The sequence below is a fragment of the Hippopotamus amphibius genome, chromosome X (genome assembly GCF_030028045.1).
Source record: "Hippopotamus amphibius kiboko isolate mHipAmp2 chromosome X, mHipAmp2.hap2, whole genome shotgun sequence".
Classification (NCBI taxonomy): domain Eukaryota; kingdom Metazoa; phylum Chordata; class Mammalia; order Artiodactyla; family Hippopotamidae; genus Hippopotamus; species Hippopotamus amphibius.
This window is the reverse complement of record NC_080203.1, coordinates 93169909-93194726: the sequence shown is the minus strand read 5'-3', so window position 1 is coordinate 93194726 and position 24818 is coordinate 93169909. Positions and strand designations below refer to the sequence as shown.

The 24818-nt window shown below is 39.7% G+C and overlaps 1 protein-coding gene across 1 annotated transcript in view; it reads right to left on the bottom strand.

The window, feature by feature from the left end:
• The window catches only part of DGKK (diacylglycerol kinase kappa), a 147694-nt gene that overhangs the window by 88142 nt on the left and 34734 nt on the right, over window positions 1-24818 (bottom strand). The window contains exons 2-4 of the mRNA XM_057717650.1: window positions 13702-13812; window positions 13131-13211; window positions 10421-10525 (exon numbers count right to left, since the gene is read on the bottom strand). Coding sequence (XP_057573633.1) covers window positions 10421-10525; window positions 13131-13211; window positions 13702-13812 — 297 coding nt within the window. The remainder of the gene's footprint in view (window positions 1-10420; window positions 10526-13130; window positions 13212-13701; window positions 13813-24818) is intronic.

The following is a 24818-nucleotide window of genomic DNA, read 5'->3' as shown; positions in this document are numbered from 1 at the left end:
ATATATACACCACACTTTTTAATCCATTTTATCCATTGAGGGACATTTAGGTTGTGTCCACATCCTGGCTATTGTGAATAATGCTGAAAGAAACATGGGAGTGCTGATATCTCTTCAAGATCCTGATTTCATTTCCTTTGCATATATGCCAAGAGTGGGATTGCTGAATCATAAGGTAGTTATATTTTTCATACTTAAAAAACCTCAATACTACTTTCCATAATGGCTGTACCAATTTATAGTCCCACCAAAGTGCACAAGTTTTCTCTTTTTTCTCCACATTCTTACCAGCACTTGTTGTCTCTTGCCTTTCTTTTCTTTTTCCTGTCTTTTTTTTTTTTTTTTTTTTGGCTGTGCCACACAGCATGTGGAATCTTAGTTCCCCAACCAGGGACTGAACCTTAGCCCTCTGCAGTGGAAGCACGGAGTTTCAACCACTGGATCGCCAGGGAAGTCCTTCTTTTCTCTTTTCTTTTTTAAATTTGAAGTGCAGTTGATTTATAATATTATGTTAGTTTCAGGTGTACAGCAAAGTGATTCAGTTATACATACATATATATCTATTTTTCAGATCTTTTAAAAATAATTATATATATTTTTTATTTTAGCAATGATTCAGAATATATCTCTTTAAGGAAAAGAGTTACATCACACAATCTTTTGAAAAAAATACACTTATATATTGGTTTTGCCCTATGATTTATTTGATTACTAAAAGTTATAAAGTGCAGCTAAATTTGAGAGCCAAGTTATTAATAGTTAAAGACTGATTTACTTTTTTAATTGAAGTATGGTTGATTTACAATGTCATATTAATTTCAGGTGTACAGCAAAGTGATTCAGTTATATATTATGTATATATTATATATAATAATATATATTCATTCTTTTTCAGATTCTTTTCCCATATAGGTTATTACAAAATATTGAGTATAGTTCCCTGTGCTATACAGTAGGTCCTTATTGGTTATCTATTTTATACATAGTAAAGTGTATATGTTAATCCCATACTTCTAATTTATCCCTTCTCACTCCCTTTCCCCTTTGATAATCATAAGTTTTTTTTTCTACGTCTGAGTCTGTTTCTGTTTTGTACACAGATTCATTTGTATTGTTTTTTAGATTCTACATATAAGTGATATACATCTTTGACTTACTTCACTAATATTCTCTAGGTCCATTCATGTTGCTGCAAATGACAATATTTCAGTCTTTTTATGGCTGAGTAATATTCCAGTGTATATATATCTCACATCTTCTTAAGACAATAGTTTGTTGATGAGCACTTATGTTGTTTCTATGTCTTGGCTGTCGTAAATAGTGCGGCAATGAACATTAGAGTGCATGTATCTTTTTGAATTGGAGTTTTCATCTACCCAGGAATGGGACTGCTGCATCACATGGTAGTTCTATTTTTAGTTTTTAAAGGAACCACCATACTGCTTTCCATAGTGGTTGCACCAGTTTACATTCCCATCAGCAGTGTAGGAGGGTTTCTTATTCCCCAGCACTCTCCAGCACTTATTATTTGTACACTTTTTGATGCTAGTTATTCTGATAATAATAGCCATTTTAACAAGGGTGAAATGATAGCTCATTGTGGTTTTGATTTTCATTTCCCTAATGATTAATGGTGTTGAGCACTTAACTTATAATCCATTTTATGTCTTCTTTGGAAAAATATCTATACAGGTCCCTTTGCCCATTTTAAAATCAGATTATTTGTGGGTGTTTTTTTGCTATTGAGTTGTAGGTGTTACTTATATATTATAGATATTAACCTCATATCAGATATATAGTTTGTAAATATTTTATCCCATTCCTAGGTTGTCTGTTCACTCAGTTGATTTAGTCTGATGTAATCCCACTTGTTTGTTTTAGCTTTTGTTGCTTGTGCTTTTGGTGTCATATCCAAGAAATCATTGCCCCAAACAATGTCAAGAAGGTTTTTCTCTGTTTTCTTCTAGTAGTTTCATAGTTTTAGGCCTTACATTTAAGTCTTTATTCAGCCTGAGCTGATTTTTGTATATGTTGTGGGGTAATTGTCCAATTTCATTCTCCTTCATATTTATATCTAGTTTTCCCAACATCATTTATTCAAGACTATCCTTCACCAATTTTGTGTTCTTGGCACCTTTCTTGAAATCAGTTGACTATAGAAGCATGGATTTATTTCTGTGCTATTTTGTTCCATTGGTCTGTATGTCTGTCTTTATGCCAGTATGATACTGTTTTTATTGCTATAGCTTTGTAATACATTTTGATATCAGGAAAGGTGATGCCTCCAGCTTTGCTCTACTTGCTCAAGATTGTTTTGGCTATTTGGGATTGTTTTTGGTTCCATATGAATTTTAGGATTGCTCTTTCTATTTTTGTGAGGAATACCATTGGATTTTGATTGGGATTGTAGATTACTTTGGGTAGTATGGACTTTTTAACAATATTAATTCTTACAATCCATGAACGTAGGATGTCTATCCATTTATCCATGTCTTCTTTACTTTCCTTCATCAATCTTTTTTCAGTGTATGTCTTTCACCTCTTTGATTAAGTTTATTCCTAAGTGTTTTATTCTTTTTGTTGCTATTGTGAATGGGCTTATTTTCTTAATTTTCCTTTCAAATAGTTCATTGTTTGTGTATAGAAAACCAAGTGATTGTATCCTACAATTTTACTGAATTTGTTTGTTAGTTGTAACAATTATTTTGTTGAGTCTTTAGGTTTTTCTACGTATATGATCATGTTGTCTGCAAACAGAGACAATTTTACTTCTTCCTTTCCAGTTTGGGTGCATTTTAATTCTTTTTCTTGCCCACTTGTTCTGCTAGGATTTCCATTACTATGTTGAAAAGAAGTGGTGAGAGTAGGCAGCCTTGCCTTGTAGCAGATCTCAGAGGGCAAGCTTTCAGTTTTTCCCCACTGATTATGATGTTGTCTATGGGCTTTTCATATGTGGTTGAGGCAAGATCCTTCTATACCTATGGTTTAATGGGTAGGGTTTAATGATGAATGGGTGTTGAACTTTGTCAAATGCTTCTTCTGCATTTATTGAGATGATCATGTGTTTTGTTTTCTTTCATTTTGTTAATGTATTGTAACACATTGTTTGATTTATGTATATTGAACCATTGTTGCATCCTTGGGATAAATTCCTCTTGGTTATGGTGTATAATCCTTTTAATGTGCTATGAATTCGTTTTGCTAGTATTTCATTAAGTATTTTTGCATCTATGTTCATCAGGGATACTGGCATGGAGCTTTCTTTTCTTTTAGTATTCTTGCCTAGTTTTGGTAGCAGGATGATGCTGGCCTCATAAAATGAGTTTGAAAGTATTCCTTGTCTTCTATTTCTTGGAAGAGTTTAAGAAGGATTGGTATTAATTCTTCTTTGAATGTTTGGTAGAATTTACACATGGAGCCATCAGGTCCTGGGCTTTTCTTTGTTGGGAGATTTTTGATTACTGATTCAATCTCCTGATTTGTTATTGGTATGTTCAGGCTTACTGTTTCTTTCTGATTTAACGTAATAGTTTGTATGTTTCTAGGAATTTATCCATTTCTATGTTATCTAGTTTGTTTATAACAGTTTATTATGATCCTTTTTATTTCTGAAGCATCTTTTGCATTGCCTTCTCTTTCATTTCTTGGTTTATTTGAATCTTCTCTCTTTTTTCTTTATCTAAGAGTTTGTCAATTTTATTTATCTTTTAAATAATTAGCTCTAATTTTGTTGACATTTTATAATTTTTTCCCTATTTGATTTAGTTCTGCTCTGATCTTTATTATTTCCTTCATTCTGCTAACTTTGGGCTTATTTTGTTGTTTTTCCTGTTCATTGATATGTAAAGTTAGGTTGTTTATTTAAGATCCTTCTTTTTTAGTGGAGGTGTTTACTGCTATAAACTTTCCTCTTATAACTGCTTTTGCTACACCTCTGTTTTATTATGTTGTGTTTTCATTTTTGTTTTTCTCAAGATACTTTTTAAATTCCCTTTGTGTTTCCTCTTTGATCTAATGGTTGTTGAAGAGTGTACTATTAGTTTCCATGTATTTGTGAAGTTTTCTATTTTCTTGCTGTTATGGATTTCTATTTCATTTTCTGTCATGGTCAGAGGAGATACTGGAATTAATTCCATTTTCTTAAAGTTGTTATAACTTGTCTTGTGACCTAAAATGTTATCTTTCCTGGAGGATGTCCTATGTGCCCTTGAGAAGAATGTGTCTTCTGCTGCTGCTGTTGGGCAGAAACATCTGTATATGTCAGTTAGGTCAATATTGTTATTCAAATCAGCTGTTTCTTTATTGGTTTTCTGTCTGCATAGTCTATCCATTATTGTAAGTGGAGTATTGAATCCCCCTACTATTATTGTATTGCTATCAATTTCTGCCTTCAAATATGTCATTGTTTGCTTTATATATTTAGGTACTCTGATCTTGGGTGCATATATGTTTATAATTGTTATATTTTCCAGTTGAATTGATCCTTTTATCATTATATAATGACCTTTTTGTTTCTAGAGATAGTTTTAGATTTAAAGTCTATTTTGTCTGATATAATTATAGCCACCCCTGTTTCTTTTGGTTACCATTTGCATGCGGTATCTTTTTCCATCCCTTCATTTTCAGCCTATAGTTATTTAATTCTAAAAGTGAGTCTTTTGTAGACAGAGTATTTCTGATCTTTTTTTTTTAAATCAATTCAGCCACTCTATGCTCTTTGAATGATGAGTTTAATTCATTTACATTTAAGGTAATTATTGATAAGTGAGGGCTTACTATTGCCATTTTGATCATTGTTTTCTGTATGTCTTGCATTTGTTTTGACCCTCTCTTCCTCTCTTGCTGGCTTCCTTTGTTATTTGATGATTTTTTATAGTGGTCTGCTTTGGTTTTATTCTCTATATCTTTTATTTATATATTTTGTTTGTGTGTGTGGGGGTTATCTCAAGGCTTGCATAAAATATCTTTTAGTTATAACCTTCTAAGTTGTTAAAAACTTAAATTTAATAGCATACAAAAATAATTTTACTCCCCCCAGCACTTGTACTTTATGTTCTTGTGGTCAGAGTTTGATCTTTTTATATTTTGTATCCACTAACAAGTTTTTATCTACTAACTTTTATATTAGGGTTAAAAGTAATTCATGCACCATTATCATTAATAAAACACTTCAGACTGATGAAAGGTTTGAGCCTTGGAGACTTAAAGAAAGAATAAAAAGGAGAAAATTGGAAATAAGGAGCTGCTTAGAAGACTAGATTAAAAGGTTAGCTCTTTCTAATGAATTCTAATGGAACCATTAACTATGAGAACAGGAACGAAACTTAAAGTCATCTAGGGACTTCCCTGGTGTCCAGTGGTTAGGATTCTGAGCTTTCACTGCTGAGGGCCTGGGTTTGATCCCTGGTCAGGAAACTAAGATCCCACAAGCTGCGAGGCATGGCAAAAAAAAAAAAAAGTCATCTAGACTCCAGATTCTAGACTCTAAAGCATCTTTAGATCAAGTCATGTACTCTTTATTTGAATGCTTCCAAAGGTGGGGGACTAAGTTTCTTGCAAAAGAGTCCATTCAATGTTCCTAAAGCTCTAAATTTTATAAAGTTCTTTTCCCAATCTTTGGCCTACTAGACGAACTTTCTAACATTCAGTGTGAGCTTCAAGAATGTCATCAGCTGTCTCTTGAGGTAGAAATCTCCCTGTCGTTGGAAATATTTAAAGCAAATTGCTTCTGAGAATGTTGTATAGAAAATTAATTTTTCATAATGACATCAGTGGACTAGAAGTTCCCAGTGCTCTTCCCCTCCCCCACGAAAACAACAAATAAACAACTACATGCCAACTAGAATATCCTGGAGCTGAGATACCTCCAGAATACAACAAAAAAGCTGCAGAAGATCTTTGGAGCACAGAGACAGAATGGTCACGTGGAAAAGTATAGTAAGAAATTTAACTTCATTGCCCCATTCCCCAGTCTAGCAGATCTTGGGGCCAAGAGGAATCCCCTTGGCCTGACCTCCCCCAACAAGGGCAAAGAAGAGCAATAGGACTCCAGTAGCCTACATCAATGCTGTGGACACAAGCAGCTTTCACCATGGTGGTGCCCTGAATTCTTCATTGATGTTGAAACCAGGTGATGTAGCTGCCTGGAGCTCAAAATGCTGTGACCATCCCCCAGGAAGAGCTACTGCAGCCCCCTCTCCCAGAGAAGCTGCCACCAGTGCACCCCCACAGGGAAAGTGCCGATGCATCCCCCCACTCAAAGCTGAAATCACTGCATCTTGCTTCCCCTGCCAGAGCCACAACCCTTCCCCCTTCTGCAAGCATGTACATACCCTGGACCCCAATTCCATGGCTGCTCAGCACACACCTATGCATCACATACTAGGGCTATCACCATGATGAATATACCTGCCCACCAGTCCCAGGTACCAAAGTTGTTCTAGATGCCCTTGAGCTCCAACTCTGGTGCCATGGCCACTCTGCAGGTGCCCACACCCCAGACACCAACACCATTGCCACCACGAATGTGTCTGTACCCTTGATCCCGGTACCATTGCTACCACATGTATAACTGTGCATTGGACCCAGCAACAAGAGGGATCCCCTTGGCAATGACTTCCCCCTGTGGAGGAAAAGGAAACAGGAGGACAAAACAGTCTTTACCACCAAGGAACCCAATAGCCCTCACTGTCACTATGGAAGCCCACACCTTGGTTGCTGATGTCTCCTGCAGTTTTCGCCGACACTGACCTCAGCTGATGCAGCTCTAAAAGAACTATATCTGTGTGCCCTCCCTGATGCCAGAACTCTTGCTGCACACCCTGGGCCAGAGCCACCACATCCAAACCAGTTGGTACTCTCACATTCACCTATAAGTAAAAGTCTTTACACCTGAAGACAGTTCATAACCTCTTGAAAAGGTGATTGCTTCCTCAAATGTACAGACATCAACACAAGGCTACCAGAAACACACAAAAAAATTCAAGGAAACATGACACCACCAAAGAATTACAATAATTTTCCAGTAACTGACCTCAAAGAAATAGAGATCTATGAATTTCCTGAAAATGAATTCAACATAATTGTTTTAAGGAAGTTCAGTGCACTGCAAGAGAACACAGATGGACAACTCAATGAAAGCAGGAAAACAAGACATGAAAAAAAATGAGAAGTTCAACAATAAGACAGAAATTATAAAAAAGAACCAAACAAAATTCTGGAGCTGCAGAATACAATGAATGAAATGAAAAATGCAAAAGGGAGCTTCAACAGCAGACTTGATCAAGTAGAAGAAAGAATCTGAAAACAGGGCATTTGAAATTATCTAGTTAGAGAAGAAAAAAGAATGAAAAAGTGTGAAGGAAAGCAAACCTATATACCCATTATGGGAGACCCTGAGGGAGAAGAGAGAGAAAGAAAGGGGCAGAAATCTATTTAAAGAAATAATTGTTAAAAACTTCCCAGATCTTGAGAGGGAAATGGACATTTAGATCCATGAAGCTCAAAATTCTGCAAACAATATCAACCCAAAGAAGACTACACTGAAACACATTATAATCAGATTGTCAAAAGTCAAGGACAAAGAGAGAATGTTGAAAGCATCAAAAGAGAAAATTAGCTCATCACATATAAGGGAATCCCCATAAGACGATAAGCAGTTTTCTCAACAGAAACCTTGCAGGTCAGGAAAGTGAGGTGATGTAATCCAATTACTAAAAGAATAAATCTTACATCTGAGAATACTATACCTGGCAAAATTATCCTTTAAAATAAAGGACAGATAAAGTCTCTCCCAAACAAACAAAACCTGAGGGAATTTGTTACCACTAGACCTACCTTGCAAGAAATCCTTAAGGGAGTTCTTGAAATTGAAATAAAAACATGGTAAACAGCAACATGAAAGTATATGAAAGCAAAAATCTACAGGTAAAGGTAAATATATAGAAATAGACAGATTAACGAAGTTCTTCCCCACTCTATCCTGGCATTGTTAATCCTCCACAATCAGGCCCAACCTAGATCTTCATACATATTTAAACTTTCCCAAACTCTTCTGGTCAAATTGAGTTCCCCTTTTACTCTATTCCAAAAAGGTTTTGTTTTGTTACTCAGCTTTTGCTTATACCAATTCCCCTGCTCAGGACTTTCTCCTGCCCCTAATCCCCTGCCACCAATAAAATCCTCTTCATCTTTCAAGGTCACTCTCAACTCTCTCCTCTATTAACTTTTCCCAGGGGACTCCAGACCATACTTATCTCTTCCTCCTCTGAACTCCCATTCCACTATACTGTCTGTTTCATTCATCTGGCAATCAATCATGCACTGCCTTGTAACATCTCTGAAAACTTAATTGTCTCAAATATTTTCATTTAACTGTTTCTTTTGTGTGTATCTTATCTCCCCAACTACCTAAAAAGCTCATTGAGATCAGGACTCAAAGTTTTCAACTCGCTATGAAACAGGACTGGGCACCTAGTAGGGGCTCACTCCTTAATGTGTACTGCCTGGTTTTAGATAGGTTACCCCATTACTTTGTAGTGACTTTAATAGATCACCAAGTCCATGATTAACCTTTCACCCCATGTCAGGCATTGGTAATGACAATTAGGGATAAGGTGCATATTTGACTCTTCAAGCCTCAAGCAAGACAAATTGCTAAGATACGGGTGGTGAGATATTTTACTATTGGCTAAAAGTGTTCCTTAATAGATTTAGGTCCCTGGAGCAGCTCCACCGAGGTTGTGATTATAGCTCGAAACTCACAACTCTTTCAAGAGAGTTAACAGGCAGAATTTTTCCTTTCTAGTTTTTGCTGTGTAGTCAACAGGAAGGTGTTTAATTCAGTTGAGTCAGGAATGGCATATCAATGCTCTGATGGCTTTCTCTAGAAGTTCTTGCATTCCTGGAATGATAATTAAAATTCAGAATATTCTATGTGGCCTTTTATGCTAAATTGAAACTGAGAAGTCCTCTAGTTTGGGTAGAGATAAGCCAAGGAAATGAAAGGGATTGGTCCACAGGGATGAAAATAGGAGAGGAGTGTGGAAATCACAACTTTTTGTGGCTACCTCTAATGCTGAGCCATATTGACCTTATTGGGGGTGGGCAGGAGGGACAGGATGTGCTTCTCCATTAGGAAAAGAAGAAAATAACAGATGAGTGAAATGCTGAGTGCTAAGTCATGTAAAGACCATCATCAGATTCTAAGCAATTAAGCATTTACAATGTGGGCCCAGGAGAGGTCTTAATGATGTGCGGAGAGGTGCCTATTCCCTAGTTCAGTTAACTTGTCATGTACTCATAGCCATGAGTTGTAGAATGAATAGTTATGAAAGTAAGTGGTCAAAAGCCTGAGAAATCCTGGGGGAGTGAGGACAGATGGTTTTTCTCCATGGCATTTTTTAAATTTCTAAAACCCATTATTACCCATTATTTTACACTGCTCCACCCCAGATGTCTATAACAATCCTCTACCCTTTGCTAGTTACTTACGACATCAGGTTCTTTTTAAGGGTGGATTCATCTTCCCCTTTATCTCTAAGACCTTCACGGCACAACTTTGCTTTAGGATGAACCATGTATCATTCTCTTTCTAAACCCTGACTCCAAGATTACCCTCAGATTCATTTATTCATTCAAAAAATATTTATTGAGCCTCTGCTATGTGCCAGACACTGCCCTAAGTGAATAAATGACAAAATCCCTCCCCTTTTGAAACTTACATAACTTCAAAGTGTGGTAGGTCTCTAGAAAAGTGAGCTGAGGGCATAGCCCAGCATTTAAATGGTGATACCACTTGTTGCAGGGAGCAGTAGCCAGGGGCTTGGTATTGCTAAGGAGAAAATGAACCCTGCCATGCTTTGGGGAGGACTGCTGCTTGCTCTTCCTTCTGCATTTCCTTTGTTATGGACAGTAAACAGAGAGGCAGAATTGCATAATGGTTAAGGACATAGACTTTGGAGTCACACAGCCTGGGTCCAAATCTTGGCTTTGCTACTGAGTAATTATTTCATCTTGTTTTGGTTCCTTCTCCTTTGTGAGCCTCAGTTTCCTTACCTGTTACTGTGGTCACTCAGCAGACCCAAGTCAAGACTGCTGATTGAAGCTATGCTAACCTAAGAACATCTAAGTTAGCTGCTCATATACATCTTGAGTGCCTCATACATTAAGCATACAGTGACATCTGCATATCAAGTGGGTGTGTACAGAGGTATCTAAACCACATACTCACCAAGGTTTGAGTCTAAGTGAATTACTCCTATTTATAAACAGGTTTCCTAATCATATCCACCCATAATTCCTGACAAGATGGTATCTGTTTCCATCTTATTATTACCCTGTTTGAAAGGTGGCTTAGCTAATGCAATCAAGTAAGTGTTTATCTGTGAGAGTTGTGTGGATTCTCTATTATTTCCCTTACCTTACGAATTTCTCCCTGTTGCACGGTTTTTATGACATTAATCCATTCTTCCATGTCTTTCCGGTTGGGTGCAGCCAGTGTAACTTTTCGTTGTGGTGTGATCACCTACACAAAAAGTCACATTATTAGTTCATTCCCACTCCAAAACTTTGCTCTCAAACAGAGCCTTTGAACTCTCCAACAAACTAGACAGGTCTACTAAAAACAACCCAAGCCACTTCTTTTCTTTTTTTTTTAAGCTCTTTATTGGAATATAATTGCTTTACACTCTTGTGCCAGTTTTTGAGGTACACCAAAGTGAATCAGATGTATTTATACATATGTCCCCATATCCCCTCCCTCCCACGACTCCCTCCCACCCTCCCTGTCCTGGCCCTCTAAGTCATCATCTATCATCGAGTTTATCTCCCTATATTATGCAGCAACTTCCCACTAGCTATCTATTTTACATTTGGTAGTGTATATACGTCAATGTTACTCTCTCACTTCATCCCAGCTTCCCCTTTGCCCCCTCTCAACCCCGTGTCCTCAAGTCCGTTCTCTACATCTGCATCTGTATTCTTGCCTTGTCATTGGGTTCATCAGTACCATTTTTTTAGATTCCATATATATGAGTTAGCATACGGTATTTGTTTTTCTCTTTCTGGCTTACTTCACTCTGTATCACAGTCTCTAGGTCTATCCACCTCATTTCAAATAACTCAATTTCATTCCTTTTTATGGTTGAGTAATATTCCATTGTATATAGGTGCCACATCTTCTTTATCCATTCATCTGTTGATGGGCATTTAGGTTGCTTCCATGTCCTGCAAGCCACTTCTTAAATATAAGACAGAAGCTCCCAGAGCCACTCACAGTTACCTAGATAACCATCCCAACAAATAATAATGATAATAGTAATAAATGACACTTTAATGGCACTGGCTATGTGCTGGGCACTGTTCTATTATACTTCATGTATATTATTTATTTCAATCTTCCTTACAACCCCTTGAGCTGGGCATTATTATTTTTCCTACTTCATAGTCAGGACAGTTTTCCATGGCAAAGGGAGTTAAATGAATTGCCCAGGGCCACCTAGCAGGTAAAAAGCTAAGCCAGAATTCGAACCCAGATTCTTTGCTCCAGCACACATGCTCTTAAACACTAAGCCATGCACCCATCTGTTACTCAAATGAGGTTGCCTGAAAATCCTACTTGTTTACTGCTGCTCTATCTACTTGAAAATGGTAAAAGGGTATATTTTTCATCAGGGTGTGTCTCTTTCTGTTTGAGGGGAGAGTGAGAATGGAGTGAGGAAACTACAAACCCAGTTTCTTTCTTTCTTATGGTCAGGCACAATCTGAAGAGACTTTTTACTATCACCTCTCCTAATCCTGCTTGGTGCAAGAATCTTGCAGGAACAATGAAAAAGCCATGCTGAGGGTCTAGCAGAGGCAGACCATGATCAAGACTTCATCTTTTCTCAGAGGGCAGGAGGGAGCATGGATAGCTATAGCATCAGCCATTGTTTCAATGGCCCTACTTGCCTTCACTACCAGTGCCCCCCACCCCAAGCCAAAATCTTGAGCTAGAGCTCACCACACCAACAAGCAATTTCTTTCTCCTTGTGCATGTAGCACAGCATGATTCGGTGATAAATGGCAACAGGAACTAATGGGAATTGTGACAATAGCCCTCCTTTGGTCTGAACCTATTCTTGTGTGGGGCTGGTGAACAGTGCTTCTGTGTTTTAATGAGGCTAATGGGCAACCTAGCCCTTGGAATTTCTTCGTAGAATGAAGATCAAAAATATTATCTTACATGCTCATCACCCAAAGGTTAAGATTTTTGGGACTGGATCAACAGAACCCTCAGCTTTATCCTGGGTCAGTATGATATAATGAGAGAGAAATGAGAATAGGATCTTCCTATTTTATCCAACTGCTCTCCCTTCAAAGGAGAATAGACTGTGGACCAGCCATGGAAGCAGGGTATTGGGTCCATGGCTCTTTAGTCTGCTAAGTATCACTCTCCACCTGCCTGAGTAGGAATCCTGGTCTCCATAACCCACCACTGAGGCTGAGAAACAGCATTTCTGGGAGGAGCTGGGTAGGAGAATTCCTGGGCCAATGGACTTGTTATTTTTCAGTGAGCTTTCTGTTCTGGATTTATGTGAATGACCAAAGCCTTATGACATTTCAGCAGTGACAAGCCCTTGAATACTTCCCTAGAAAATCCTCTGCTTTCTCTGAGGTACTCTCATCAGTAATCTCAGCATAGGATAGCTTTCACTTTGGATTTAGGTTCTTATCTATTTCATCAAAGGAGAGAATGTCAGGTAGCTTGATTATCCTGATATATTCTACAACATAGCAGCAGTCTCTTGAAAGCCTCCCAATGATACTCACTTAAATTATTTTCATCTGGAGGATTGATTTTTGTAATAGTCACTCCTCCCACCCTGAAATCAGCTAAGCTTTATATCAGGCTGCTAATAGGGAACAGGGCCATCACTTTTTTCCCCATCAGTGGGCTGGTAGAAAATATTCACGTGAATAATCTTTAGCACTCATTTGCAATGCTACTTTAAATGGATTTCCATACACAGTTTGGGATCAAAGGAGACTTGGGAAATCTGAACTCCAAAGAGGCAACAGGTGGTTATGGCAACGCCTCTTCGCAGCTAGCTGCCACCCATGCCCATTCAGTCATTCCTAATCTTACTTACGCAAAAACTGTGGCAAAGGTTTCTACAGCTGCTTTCTGCCAAGGCAACTTGAGACAGATCAATTGTTTCAAAGCGTGCAAACTGGAAAGGTATAAGAGGGAGAGGGAAAAGGAACCGTCTGGTTAATGAGGCAAAGAAACACTGAAAGGTAAACACACACACACACACACACACACACACACACACACACACACAGGAAACTAATAGGCATTTTTGGCAGTCATGATTCCATTATTTCTTTTGCTTGAGCTGGGATTTATTTAGCATCATGGCTTTCATTGATGTATCATGTGACAAACAAACAATAAATCAAACTAAACCAAAACCACAACTCTTCCCAAAACTTTTATGTGGATTTATAGAAAGGCTTAGGCAGTTTAGAATTTTTCAAAACTAAAGGTTTACACTGGAAAAGGTAGTGGGATATGGTCAATCTAGGGGCCTAGTGGAGAAGGTAAGGGTTACCCACCTTAATGCTTGCCAACATGTTGGCCCATCTCCCCACAAAACATTTCCTGGTACCCACACACTAACCCAATTGACAAGAATATCTATCTATATATTCTCTTACCGCTGGATGGTGTGCAAAGCAGAGCCTTTGTCCTCGAACCAGAAAATATCTGAGTTTCCACCTCTTGAAGGAGTTACAGTTCTTCAGCAAAGGTCCTTCCTTCAATATTTTCTGAAAGATAGAAGCATATCACTGAGTAATTAGATAAATTTGCAAGACCATATCACTTGTCCTTTCAGTTAAGAAGATCAGATATCTGGAAAGCTCTGTCTCTGTCACATATCTGAGGAATGGCCTGAGGACTAGGCAAGAATACAATGAAGTTAGTTCAGTCAGAAAAGGCATTGGTTATCCTTGGATAACACATTCAGGATGATATTGGCTCTAAGTTTCTAAGAATACATGGCCCAAGTACCATGGAGAACATCTCCATTGGTGGTGGGAGGTGGGGAGGAGGGACAGAACACATAAATATAAGAACTACATTTCTAGGCAAGAACAAATGGTAGGGGAAGAAGCTGAATTCAGTAAAGGCAGCTTTTCTGGAAGCCTCCAGGTTGTAGTCCTAGGCAGGGCCTTCCTATGTGCTAGAGTGTTCCTTTTAGAATATTAAGTTGGATCACATCCCTTCCATGCTCACAAGCCTCCAATGGCTTCCCAACACTTTTAGAACCAAATCCCAAGTCTTTACCATGGCCTTCAAGGGATTCATGATCTGGTGAGTGCAAAAATGGCATCAAAAAGTAACTACCATCTGATTATTTTCTTTATGTATCTCATAGTCTGACCAACTGATTTTTCAGTTACTTTTTGAACAGACTGGCTCTGACCAAGCACAGAGTCTACTTAATATTGTTACCATTGGGGAGGTTCTCAGTTGCATTTATAGGATACAAATCAATATGGAAGACTACCATTTGGGAGAAGTAATCACACCCACCAAGCTGGAACCAAGCACATGTTGAATAGACAGAGACAGACTTAGTTTAAATCATCAAATCAAAATTCTACCATGAATTCCAACCATCATCTAAATTATTGGGCTGGCCAAAAAGTTTGTTCAGGTTTTTCTGTAAGATGTTATGAAAATCCCAAATGAACTTTTTGGTCAACCCAATAAAATTCACCATTTGGTGGCTGTGGAAGTGTTTTGTTTGGCCCACCTAGTGTTTTTCAGTTTTTAATTAGTTGATAATATTTAAGAGACAGAAAATTTTAAATAAAAATCCAAGTTTCCATTTGTTTGCTTTTTTTTATCAGAACATCTGGTTACAGTGGACCTATCTTCTCACATGGCAACAGTCTGCGGGAACAGAGTAGCAGCTGCTCCCCTCAGATGGGGCACCCGACTCCAGCAGGTATTTAAGTTTGGGACCCTGTCTAAACAATCTTTTGCTACTCCCATTCTCCCAAATATACACACATCTATTACACTATATGTTCAATTCTTTAACCAGTAAGTTAGTACTAATGGACAGAACCTCTGCACATCAATTGAAAAATCAGTTCATAGTAATCAAGGTTTACATGAATTGTCTTGATAACTTATGGGAGTTCCAAGGTTATTGTACCACCCTTGAGAGGTTTACAAAAGAATGCTGCCAAGGAGTCAAGACAAGAGATCAATAAGATCTTGTGGGAAGGGGGAAGGTGGCATGGAGAGTGAGAAATTACATTTAAATTGTTGAAATTGAGTCATCAAAGAGAAAACAACTCTTATGTAAACACTGTGATTACATCACTCTTTCCTTTCTCTGGTCAAATAGCACATGGAATACACACTCAGCAATGGTGTTTGGTTTTCTCTATCCCAACCTTCTCACCTTCATGCCATATATTCTTCTACACTAAGTCTTCATGATACCTAGGCTGTCATATTTACCCACTTATGCTAAAGACTTAAGTTTGAAATTTTAAGTGCTCCAACTTTGTACAACTGAAGCCACACCCATTATTTCTGCCCCTTTTCCATGTTATTCTACTTTGTCAATTACTAAATGCTCCCATTGTTCTTATTTTATCATGTATAGTATCCCTTGTAATAGCTCATTTACAGTTTTTGGCTGGATATTTTCCCCTTCCTTCCTTTTCCAGTTTAAAACCTCCCTTAACTTCAACTGCTTTTCCTTACCCCTGCTGCCATACCCAGCTCTCGTCTCCTCCTGTTGCCTTCAGGGGTAGGATGATGGGGTGAGGTGGCAATGATAAAACAAGGAGGGGGATTTTTTTCTCCAGAAGATTCCCAGAACCCTGGGCCTTCTAGTTCCTTCAGAAAATTCCCATACCCTGGTGATTTGACATACTAAATAAGTAGAATTCAGCCTCTTCTCCCCAGCTCCTTTCTTTCATCAACATGTAGTAATGATCACTATTTAATTCCCCTTCCTGGTACTTAAGAAATGTTCCCTTTTCTTCCCTTACTTGTACCCTGCTAATTAATAATATCCTGTTATCCATCTAAGGACACAGCAAACCAATTAATTAATTACTTAATTAATCCATTAATCTAAGGACACAGCAAGTCACCGAAACCTTCAGTTCTCATTCCATGAGCTCAGTATTTGTCACAGTAAAGAAGACAAAGACTTCATGGTGCATCTATAATTGGATAGAGTGCTTCATTCGTATTTTCTGAGCTTCTACTATTGACTCCACCTTTTGCTAAGCCTTTCAGGGCAGCTAAAGAAGTTGCAGGCATATTCCCTGTCTCAAAGATATGGACAGTGGGAGTGGAGGGGGAGGGACTGATAATGCATGTAGACAAACACGAAGTTATGTGAGCTCAGAGAACCATTTGAAGGAGCCCTGGGAGCTTCATGTTCATTGCACTAAATGTTTACCTTCTGGTTCAAATGAGAGATTCCACTAAGATAGTGGCTATCCACTAAGATAGTGGCTATCCACTATTCTGCCATTGGGTACACCAGCCAAATCACAGTTATCTCCTCTCCATTCCATGATATCAAACTGGCCACTTTGAATGCACTAGCTTTAAGTGCAGGGCTGTCTACTCAATGCCCGTAGAAGGCTAGCTGGTAAGAGAAGAGTCAACAACCTAGCAGGGGAACTGGGGAGCCCAAGCCTAGTTGCTGCTAGGTTCTAGGTGACTATGATTGAATGCTGACTGGTGTTACCAGTTCATCCCATTTTTCAAGACAAGGTGGCAATCCAGGTGAAAATTCGTGTGAAGTTTTGGAATATGGAAATATTAGCTACTAATTAAATTAAAACAAACAAAAAACTTGTGAGGGCCAAACAAAACATGGATGAGGCCAAAATCAGCCCATAGGCAACCAATTTGCAATTTCTGAGCTATAACTATCGTCAGTTTCTCTAGATGACAAAGTAAGTGAGTGGTGGGTATTCCTGGCCATAAAAGAGTTTGCAGTATATGAGTTCAGAGTTTGTGTGTGAGGAGCCTGTACATGTGAGATGTATATTACCAAGTTGGTAGCAGATAAATGTTTGTGTGATTTATGTATTGTAGGGAGAAAGCTTAGACCATACAAGAGTTTAAATTCTAAACACAGGCTCTATATTGTCAACTCTGAACTTCTACAAATATCCAAACCTGGGTTGGGAGAAGGTAAAGTTCCTGTAGTTTCTTTCCCTTTAAACTCTGTCCCCCTCTGGGAGATGTTTCTATGCTTTTAACTAACCATGGTTTACTTAAAAAGCCAATAAGTATCCCCCAGAAGCCAGTTTAAACAAGCAGAAGCTAAGAATCACTCAATCGATAGGTTACCTCAAGTCAATAAAATATGTGCATGTAAACGAATCTTTGCCTTCCTACAGTCACTAAGCTCAACAAGGACATGAGACAAAAATTGGAAGAGACAAACAAACAACCATATACATCCCATAAAGTGAGGCTTTAGCAGAAGAGCCCTTGTCTGTCCTGTAACAGGATTTTCAGAGTGCTTTCCAGTTCCTGGTTTCTTGCAGATAACCATTTCATTGACCCCTTGCCACAACCATGTGGAGTATTACTTCTAATTTCTAGATCTAGATTTCAACTTCTGTTTCTTTAAAGTGACTGTCCAAGAATAACTAGAAGAGTAGGGAGAATTCACATGTATACAGCACTTTGCAGTGGATAAAGTGCTTTTACTTTTGTTACTGAATCTTCCCAGCAGCCCTGTGAAGTAGGTAGTGAAAGGCAGGTAACTCAATTCTGTCCTGTGAAAGACACCCTGAACTCCGGTTTCAAGTGGCTTATACTTTTACTTCTAAGACATTATTAAGATATTTGAAATTTTTGCTCTCAAGTAAGATTGTCAATGTTTGACATTTTTGAGATTTTGCAGCATCTTGGGAGCTACAATACTTCTCAGAAGAAGGCATCTCCAGTGTTATTTTGGAAGGCAATGAAGAACAGGATTCCATTTGGGAATTGTTTTTTGGTGGTCACGTTTACAGGCACACAGCTAGTTCATAAAATGGGGCGCACCTGTAATCCTCTTGGTCCAAGCTGCCACATTCCTATGGCAATATTTGTGATGCTGCACATAGGAAGAAGTTAGGAAGGGTCATTGGATCCTTGTTCGTACTGAAATGCCATGTGACCCACCTAATGCTTCTTAAACCAGAACACGTTGCAGGCAGTTCTATCTGACATTAAAATCCAAATAGCACTAACATTTCTACTCTTAAACTCTCAAGGCTGGATGTTTTGTAGTGGGAGTGAGTGTGGTGCTGAGTTCAACCACCACAGACATCAACTGACTTCATTCAAATCTAAGAGCGCAGGATTTATCAATGGATAGTTAATTCAGGGTCCTGAGTACAGTGTTCACACAAAATGTCTTTGCCTAATCTGTGGCAGCCCTTGCAGAGAAAGCAGTTTCCTTTTGCATCCTCTTTAATAAGCCAATCCCCAAATTAATCATTCCCAGAAACTCCTGCACTCTGGTATCAGTGATCTCTCTCCCCGATGCTCTACAACTCAGCATGTACAAATTAATTGCCATCGGTGATGGTAAGCATTTCCCTTGCTCCATATTTATAAAATATACTCTATAAAATATCTCAACAGGATCTATAAAGCAGCCCAATTGCCTATATATAATTAACACCTGCCTGCTACTTAATTGGGAAAGGGCAAGTACAGCTGCTTCTATGACATTTTCCTCTGTTCCTCCAAAATCCCCCAAAGCTCTGCTAGGTCTGTTTTTCTGTGGCTCAGTGGGTTTTTGATGTATGAGACTTTGGAGGATTCTTTTACCCTTTCCTAGCAAAAGAAGCCCCTATTACATAGCTAAGTTGAATTCCACCCCCACCCAATCAAAAAGTAAGCAAGCATAATGACATACACCACTACCTGTTATTAGCTGACTGCTCTTCTGTTTTGCTTTCTCATGCTGTTCTTGGGAGAGAGGCTGGATCAAGTTGGGATGAGTAGGTTATCTTTCCTCCAGAGAAAACCAGACTTCCACTATGAGCACAGCTGGAGAAGCCAGCTTTCTGTCTATGGCTCCTTCAGTCCAAAATCTGGAACATCTATTCTCTTTGTTTTGGGGGCTGGGGTGATGGGAAGAAAGCCATTTGCTAACACAGGACTGCCAAAGTTGATTCAGAGAAACAATGTTTGATTTGGTTAAAATGCAACTACGGGTGCTTTAGGCTTTAAGAAAGGCCAGGCCCGCTGCTTTCCTGAAAGCTTTACATTCCCCAGGGTCCTGTTGACGTAGCAGGAGTCAGACAGACTGGCTCCAGCACTTACTAGCTGTGCGACCTTGGGCAAATCACTTAACCTCTCTGAACCTCAATTTCCTTGTCTGTTAGATGAGAATACCTTGCAGAGCATGTGCCTGCCACCCATTCTATAAGTGTGAGTCCCTTGTGAATTGTGGAGGCAAGCACTCCATTTATCTCTGGGAGCTTCCCCCTCTGGCACTAACAAGCCTGGCTAGCTAAAGGCTAAAGTAGAAGAATGAGGAATAGGGTGACCAACTGTTGCCGTTTTCCCAGGACTTTCAATGCTAAAATCAGAAGAGTCATGGGGAAACTGAGACCTGTTGGTTACCCTAGCACTCAGGAGCCAGGTCTTCCTACTGCTCAGGTCTGCAAGGACTATAGCTGCAGATCTCTCCCACTGCTTCCTGTGCTAAGGAAGGACTGTAGAGGCTCAACCACATTCCTGTTCTCTATTAGTGAAATAAGAGACAGTTAAAAATGATGCTACATTTTTCTCTAAATATGTAAAAACTTTAACCAGTTCTTCCATATCATTCCAAAGATATTTTATACGCATGCACAAACATATATACACATGTATTCTTTCTTCACATAAATCAACATTCTACGCATGTTTTGTCTCTTGCTTTCTACACATAATATATCATGGAGTCTTTTCAATATTGGTACATATTGGGCTGCCTCATTTATTTTCACAATTACATAGCATTCCGCTCCATGGATATAATATGATTTATTTAAACAGTTCCCTATTGATGGACAGTGGTTTAAAATCATATTCTATTACAAACAATACTGCAATGACTCTGTGTATATACATGTCATTTTGCACTGGTGTGAATACATTGATAATATAAATATCAAGGGTAGGTAACTTTAAAACTAGTCCACTGGGACCATAAAGCCTAAAAACATATGTCTTCTCAAATCTCTCTCTTGTTTTTCTTTTTCTATTATTGGAGTTTCCTAGGAATGGTAAGGACCATTAATTGCTTGCGGATTGGGGAGGAGGTGAGCAATTTGGACCCAAGCTGACAAAATGCAGAAATCAGTAACCTGGCTCTTGGTAATTGCCCTGGGACTAGCACCAGCCACAAAGTGGGAAGAGCTGGACTGAGTCCTTCCAGACCTACACACAGGTTTGAATGCTGGTTTTGCTGCATTCAACTGTGCAGCCTTGAACAAGCCATTTCACTGCTAAGAGAGACTACAAGTAACTTGGGTCTGGGTGGGGATACAAGCTTTGGTCTATGTAGTTCAAAGTCTGTGCTCTTGCCACAAAACTGCCTTTTAACTTCCAGAGCTAACCTGACCTTAGCAATGAGTAATCTCCCTCCCCACCGTGCTAAAGATGATGAAAATAAGGCCCCAGAGGGGCTACACTTACCCAAGTCAAACAGCAAATTTGTGACAGAACCAGGACTTGGCTTCTGGCCACTCATTTCAGTGGTGTGGGGAATCCTCTCTGACCTCCTGAATGTGAGTGGAGGTGCCCTATAAACACAGCCATTGAGCTTGCTCTGTATTGGCTGTGCCTCCTGGAACAGGTGGCTAGTTTTGGGGGGCTTCAGAGGAAGAGCATGCAAAGGGGTGAGAGGAGAGCAGCAGGAACATGACTTGATTCCAAGACTGGGATCAAGAAGACAGACTGGGTCAGAATTTTGGAAGTTTGAGAAGAGCAGCTTATGGGAAGGCTTCCTGCAAAAGGTTGGTTTTGATCTGCAAATGCAGGGAAGATGAAAGGTGTTGACTAAGGGGAGGAGGATTGTTTTTCAGCCTCGTGAGAACCAAAATCTTGGAAGTAGGAAATCTAGTAAAGGAGTGGTATAAGTAGAAGCTTAGCGGAAGTCCCCTATTGCTACAGCAGCAGTTGCTGCTGCCTAGAAAAGGAAGTTCTGTGGTCACACAAAGTCCCTAATGGAAAGATATCAGGGAATTTTGGACACTGGTCTTCAACTTAACCAAGCTCACAGAGGCTAGGACACCAATTATCATACCTAGTGCCACTGAATTACAAAGAATGACAAAACATGCCTGCTTCCAACTGCTTTCTTTCCCATCCTTTCACTTGACCATCAGCTGCCAGAGATGGATATGTTCTTTTAACATCCTGTGGATGTTTCTTCTCTCAGGGACACTCCACCCGCCCCCGCCACTGCTTCTAGCCCTTGGGTCCCACCACCAGGCCACGTGCTTTCTTTATCCTAACCACCTTCTGTGAGACCAGTGGCTCCTGTTCAGACTCTGACGTCCTCATAGAAGCAGCCATCTTCTCTAAGTTTCTCTTCAATCATCCCACTCCAGAGGAAGAGAGTTGTTTCTGGCTGACAAATGTCTGCTATTTGCCCTTGCTTTATATGCATTATCTCATTTAATGCCCACAGAAACAGTCCTGTTGGGGAAGTGGAGAAGTTGAGGATTAGAGAGATTAAGTGATTAGTTCCAAGTCACAGTGAGTGGCAGAGCTGGTGTTTAAAGCCAGGTCTGTTTGACTCCACTGCCTCTCCCCTCCAAATCCTAAGCATCTACAGGATGATGGTCATCAGAATCTGGCTTGGGTGTCAGATCCAACCCGAGGATCTATTCAGTCCACTTATTTCTTCCCCCAGGGGCCACTATTTCATCTAAGAGGGAAAGCCATGGCCAGTAATGTCTGCAGATTTCCCACTAGTTTAGCTGAAGGAGACCATGTACTGCAAATGATTTCACAAAGGGGAGGAAAAAATTAGTTTTTTTGAGAGATGCCTGGAATGTCATAATGTCATATTTTGCATATTTTGATACTTTGTAACAATATGCTGGACCATGTCTAGGAAGGAGCTCCTAAACCTGGGGACTTTAGCCTTTAGAGGTATTATAAAATGCTTGCAACCTAAGGCCAAAAGGAACCTTGCAGGTATGCAAATATGTAGCTCATTTGGCTACAACTTACTCAATGAACAAAGCAATGAAGACTCTATTGGTGTTTCCTGTGCTTTGGTCTTTAGAAATACCTCTCTTCAATCATGGCTTCAAATGCCTTCAATAAAGTAGGTGCAGTGAGCCCATATCACATGTTCTTGGGAAGTTGGGGAAATTGCCTTATTGCCAAACTGGCCCCATGCAGACAGGCATCTGAAGATGTGCACAGGACCTAAAACTACATTCTCTAACAGGTCCTCTGGGGATGAAGTGGTTAAATAATAAAGAGGGAATGTGTGAGTTTTCATTTTAATTTTTTCTCAGGCTTATGAAGTGGTATTGACAAGAATCATGAGGTTGGAAGACAGAAACTGATGCTAGAACCAGTTGATTTGCTTGCTTCTTGCCTGCTTCTTGCAGCAATAGTAGTCCAGGGAAGATGAAATTCACTGTTTCACTAGTGGTTGTGTGTTGGGGGGAATGGGAGACCTGTGTGCATGTGGTGTGTGTGTGTGCTTGCCCACTGTGCCCCATCAGTGGTAGGTGAGAGCAGGAGCAAGGTCTCAGGTGGGGGCACCTCAGGGGTGGGATTGGCTTCAGGACAGGGTGAGGGCCAGAACAATGAGGGACTCCACCCAGCTCCTAAAGCTGTGGATAGCCTTGCTGCCTCTGAGCAGAGGACTGTCCCTGGCTGAGCAAAACTGCCCCATGTGGAGGCAGGAGGTATGGTGATGTGACAGCCCACCAAATCTGGAGGGAAAATAGAGGAAAGAGCTGTGATTGCAAGAGACACTAATCTGTCAAGGAAGAGACTATGTTGTGGGCCTTGGTTATAGAGAAATTACTGACCAGGTAACAAAGTTGAAAAGCTGTGCCAGTTGGTAAAAGGAGGCCAGCAGGGACAAGCTTTCTGGAGTAGCAGCAGTAGCAGCAGCAGCAGCAGTAGTAGTAGTAGTAGTAGTAGTAATATGAATTACTAACAGTTTTTTACTATGTGGGAAGCACTGCGTTAAACCATGTTACATGGGGTATCTCATTTGAGCCTAATAACAATTCTAAAAAGTAGGTGCCATAACAATCTTCACTTTATAGATTGAGAAACTGAGGCTTAGAGAGATTAGGTAACTCCCCTAATAGGTTAATAAATGGCAGAGCTAAAATCTCTCTTGGAGTTTTACAGGACATGGAAGACCAGTTATTCCTTCACTGAAAGAAAAAGAGTAAGGTTTAAACCACTGGTCTTATTGCAAGTTATATCCTATCCTGTGTCAATGGACAGAAGGAGGCAGGATGGAAGGGAGAGATTGGTGGTGTGAATTGCAGGTATTTGGTTCAGGTTTTGTTTTGTTTTTAAATATTAAATGCTAAAGTAATTAAGACAATAATGTGTTTAATTTACACACCTCTTTATCAGCTATAAAGATCTTGAAGATTCTCACTCGACTCTGAAAACAACTGTGAGGAGTCAGTGAGGTAGGTAATACCATGGACTCTTTTCCAGATATGAACACTGTGACTCAAGGAAGTGAAGTGATTTGCCCAAGGTCACTATGTGGTAAACTAGCTCTGGCCTCCTGAATTCCGGCATAAGGCTCTTTTCACTTTATCTCTGTATTTTATGTTTTCTGTGTGATTTCATATCATTTTAATTAGTAGTCTGGATTTTCAAAGCCCAATTTTGCCTTCTTATCCCTTTTCTGCCATCCAGCAATATAACTCTCTGCCATCACTGCTGGTAAAGAAGTATGGGCATAGTCAAGTGTGCCATTGGCAGGCATCCTCATGGTTAATGAAGGTAGTACCACGCTGGGCCCAAAGGGAAACTCTTCTCTGACCTGCATGATTCCTAGTAGCAATAATGAAAAATTAACTTGGCCGTGCAACTACTGTACAAAAGCATTTTACAAGGATCTTACCAGGCAAGAGTGAGAGCACTGCTATTACTGTTCCTCTCCCTTCCCAGTGACCACTTCCCACAGCTTGTTCATATGCTTTACCCTAAGACCTACTGCTACTCTTTTCATTGTTTTAGACCTTCATTTATTTCCCTGTTGAAACACCATCCAGACCTGCATCCTTCTCCAACTTCTCCCTGCAGGCAAACACCTGGTGAAACAATGCCACCCTCTCTAGCCAGGCTATGTTTAAGGGATTAAGACTGCTCAACTCCTAAATAGCTACTAACTACAGTAATCAAATTCTAACACCCACCGGCCAGGGCTTAGAGCAAAGCTGACTGTTACCATCTGGATTTTGTGAGGCTTAGCTCTTGATAGCTTATCCAGAAGGGGCCACCAAAATGTACACATGCACTAAGGGAGAGGGAAAGAGAGAGAGGAAGAAAGAGATCAGTGGTATTCTAAGTCAAGCTGACAGGCCTGGAAAGGGTGAAGAGAGGAGGAGTAGAAAAGAAATAAGACTAGGATGAACATGGAGGGGTGGCTGGAGGTGGCTGAAAACACTTACAGACTTATAGATGGCACAAGAGGCTCATTTCCCCACCAGTGATGCATAGTACTCTCACTGGTCCTAGAACCATCTTTCAACTACCATTTCATGGCTCTAAGATTGTGTCCTAA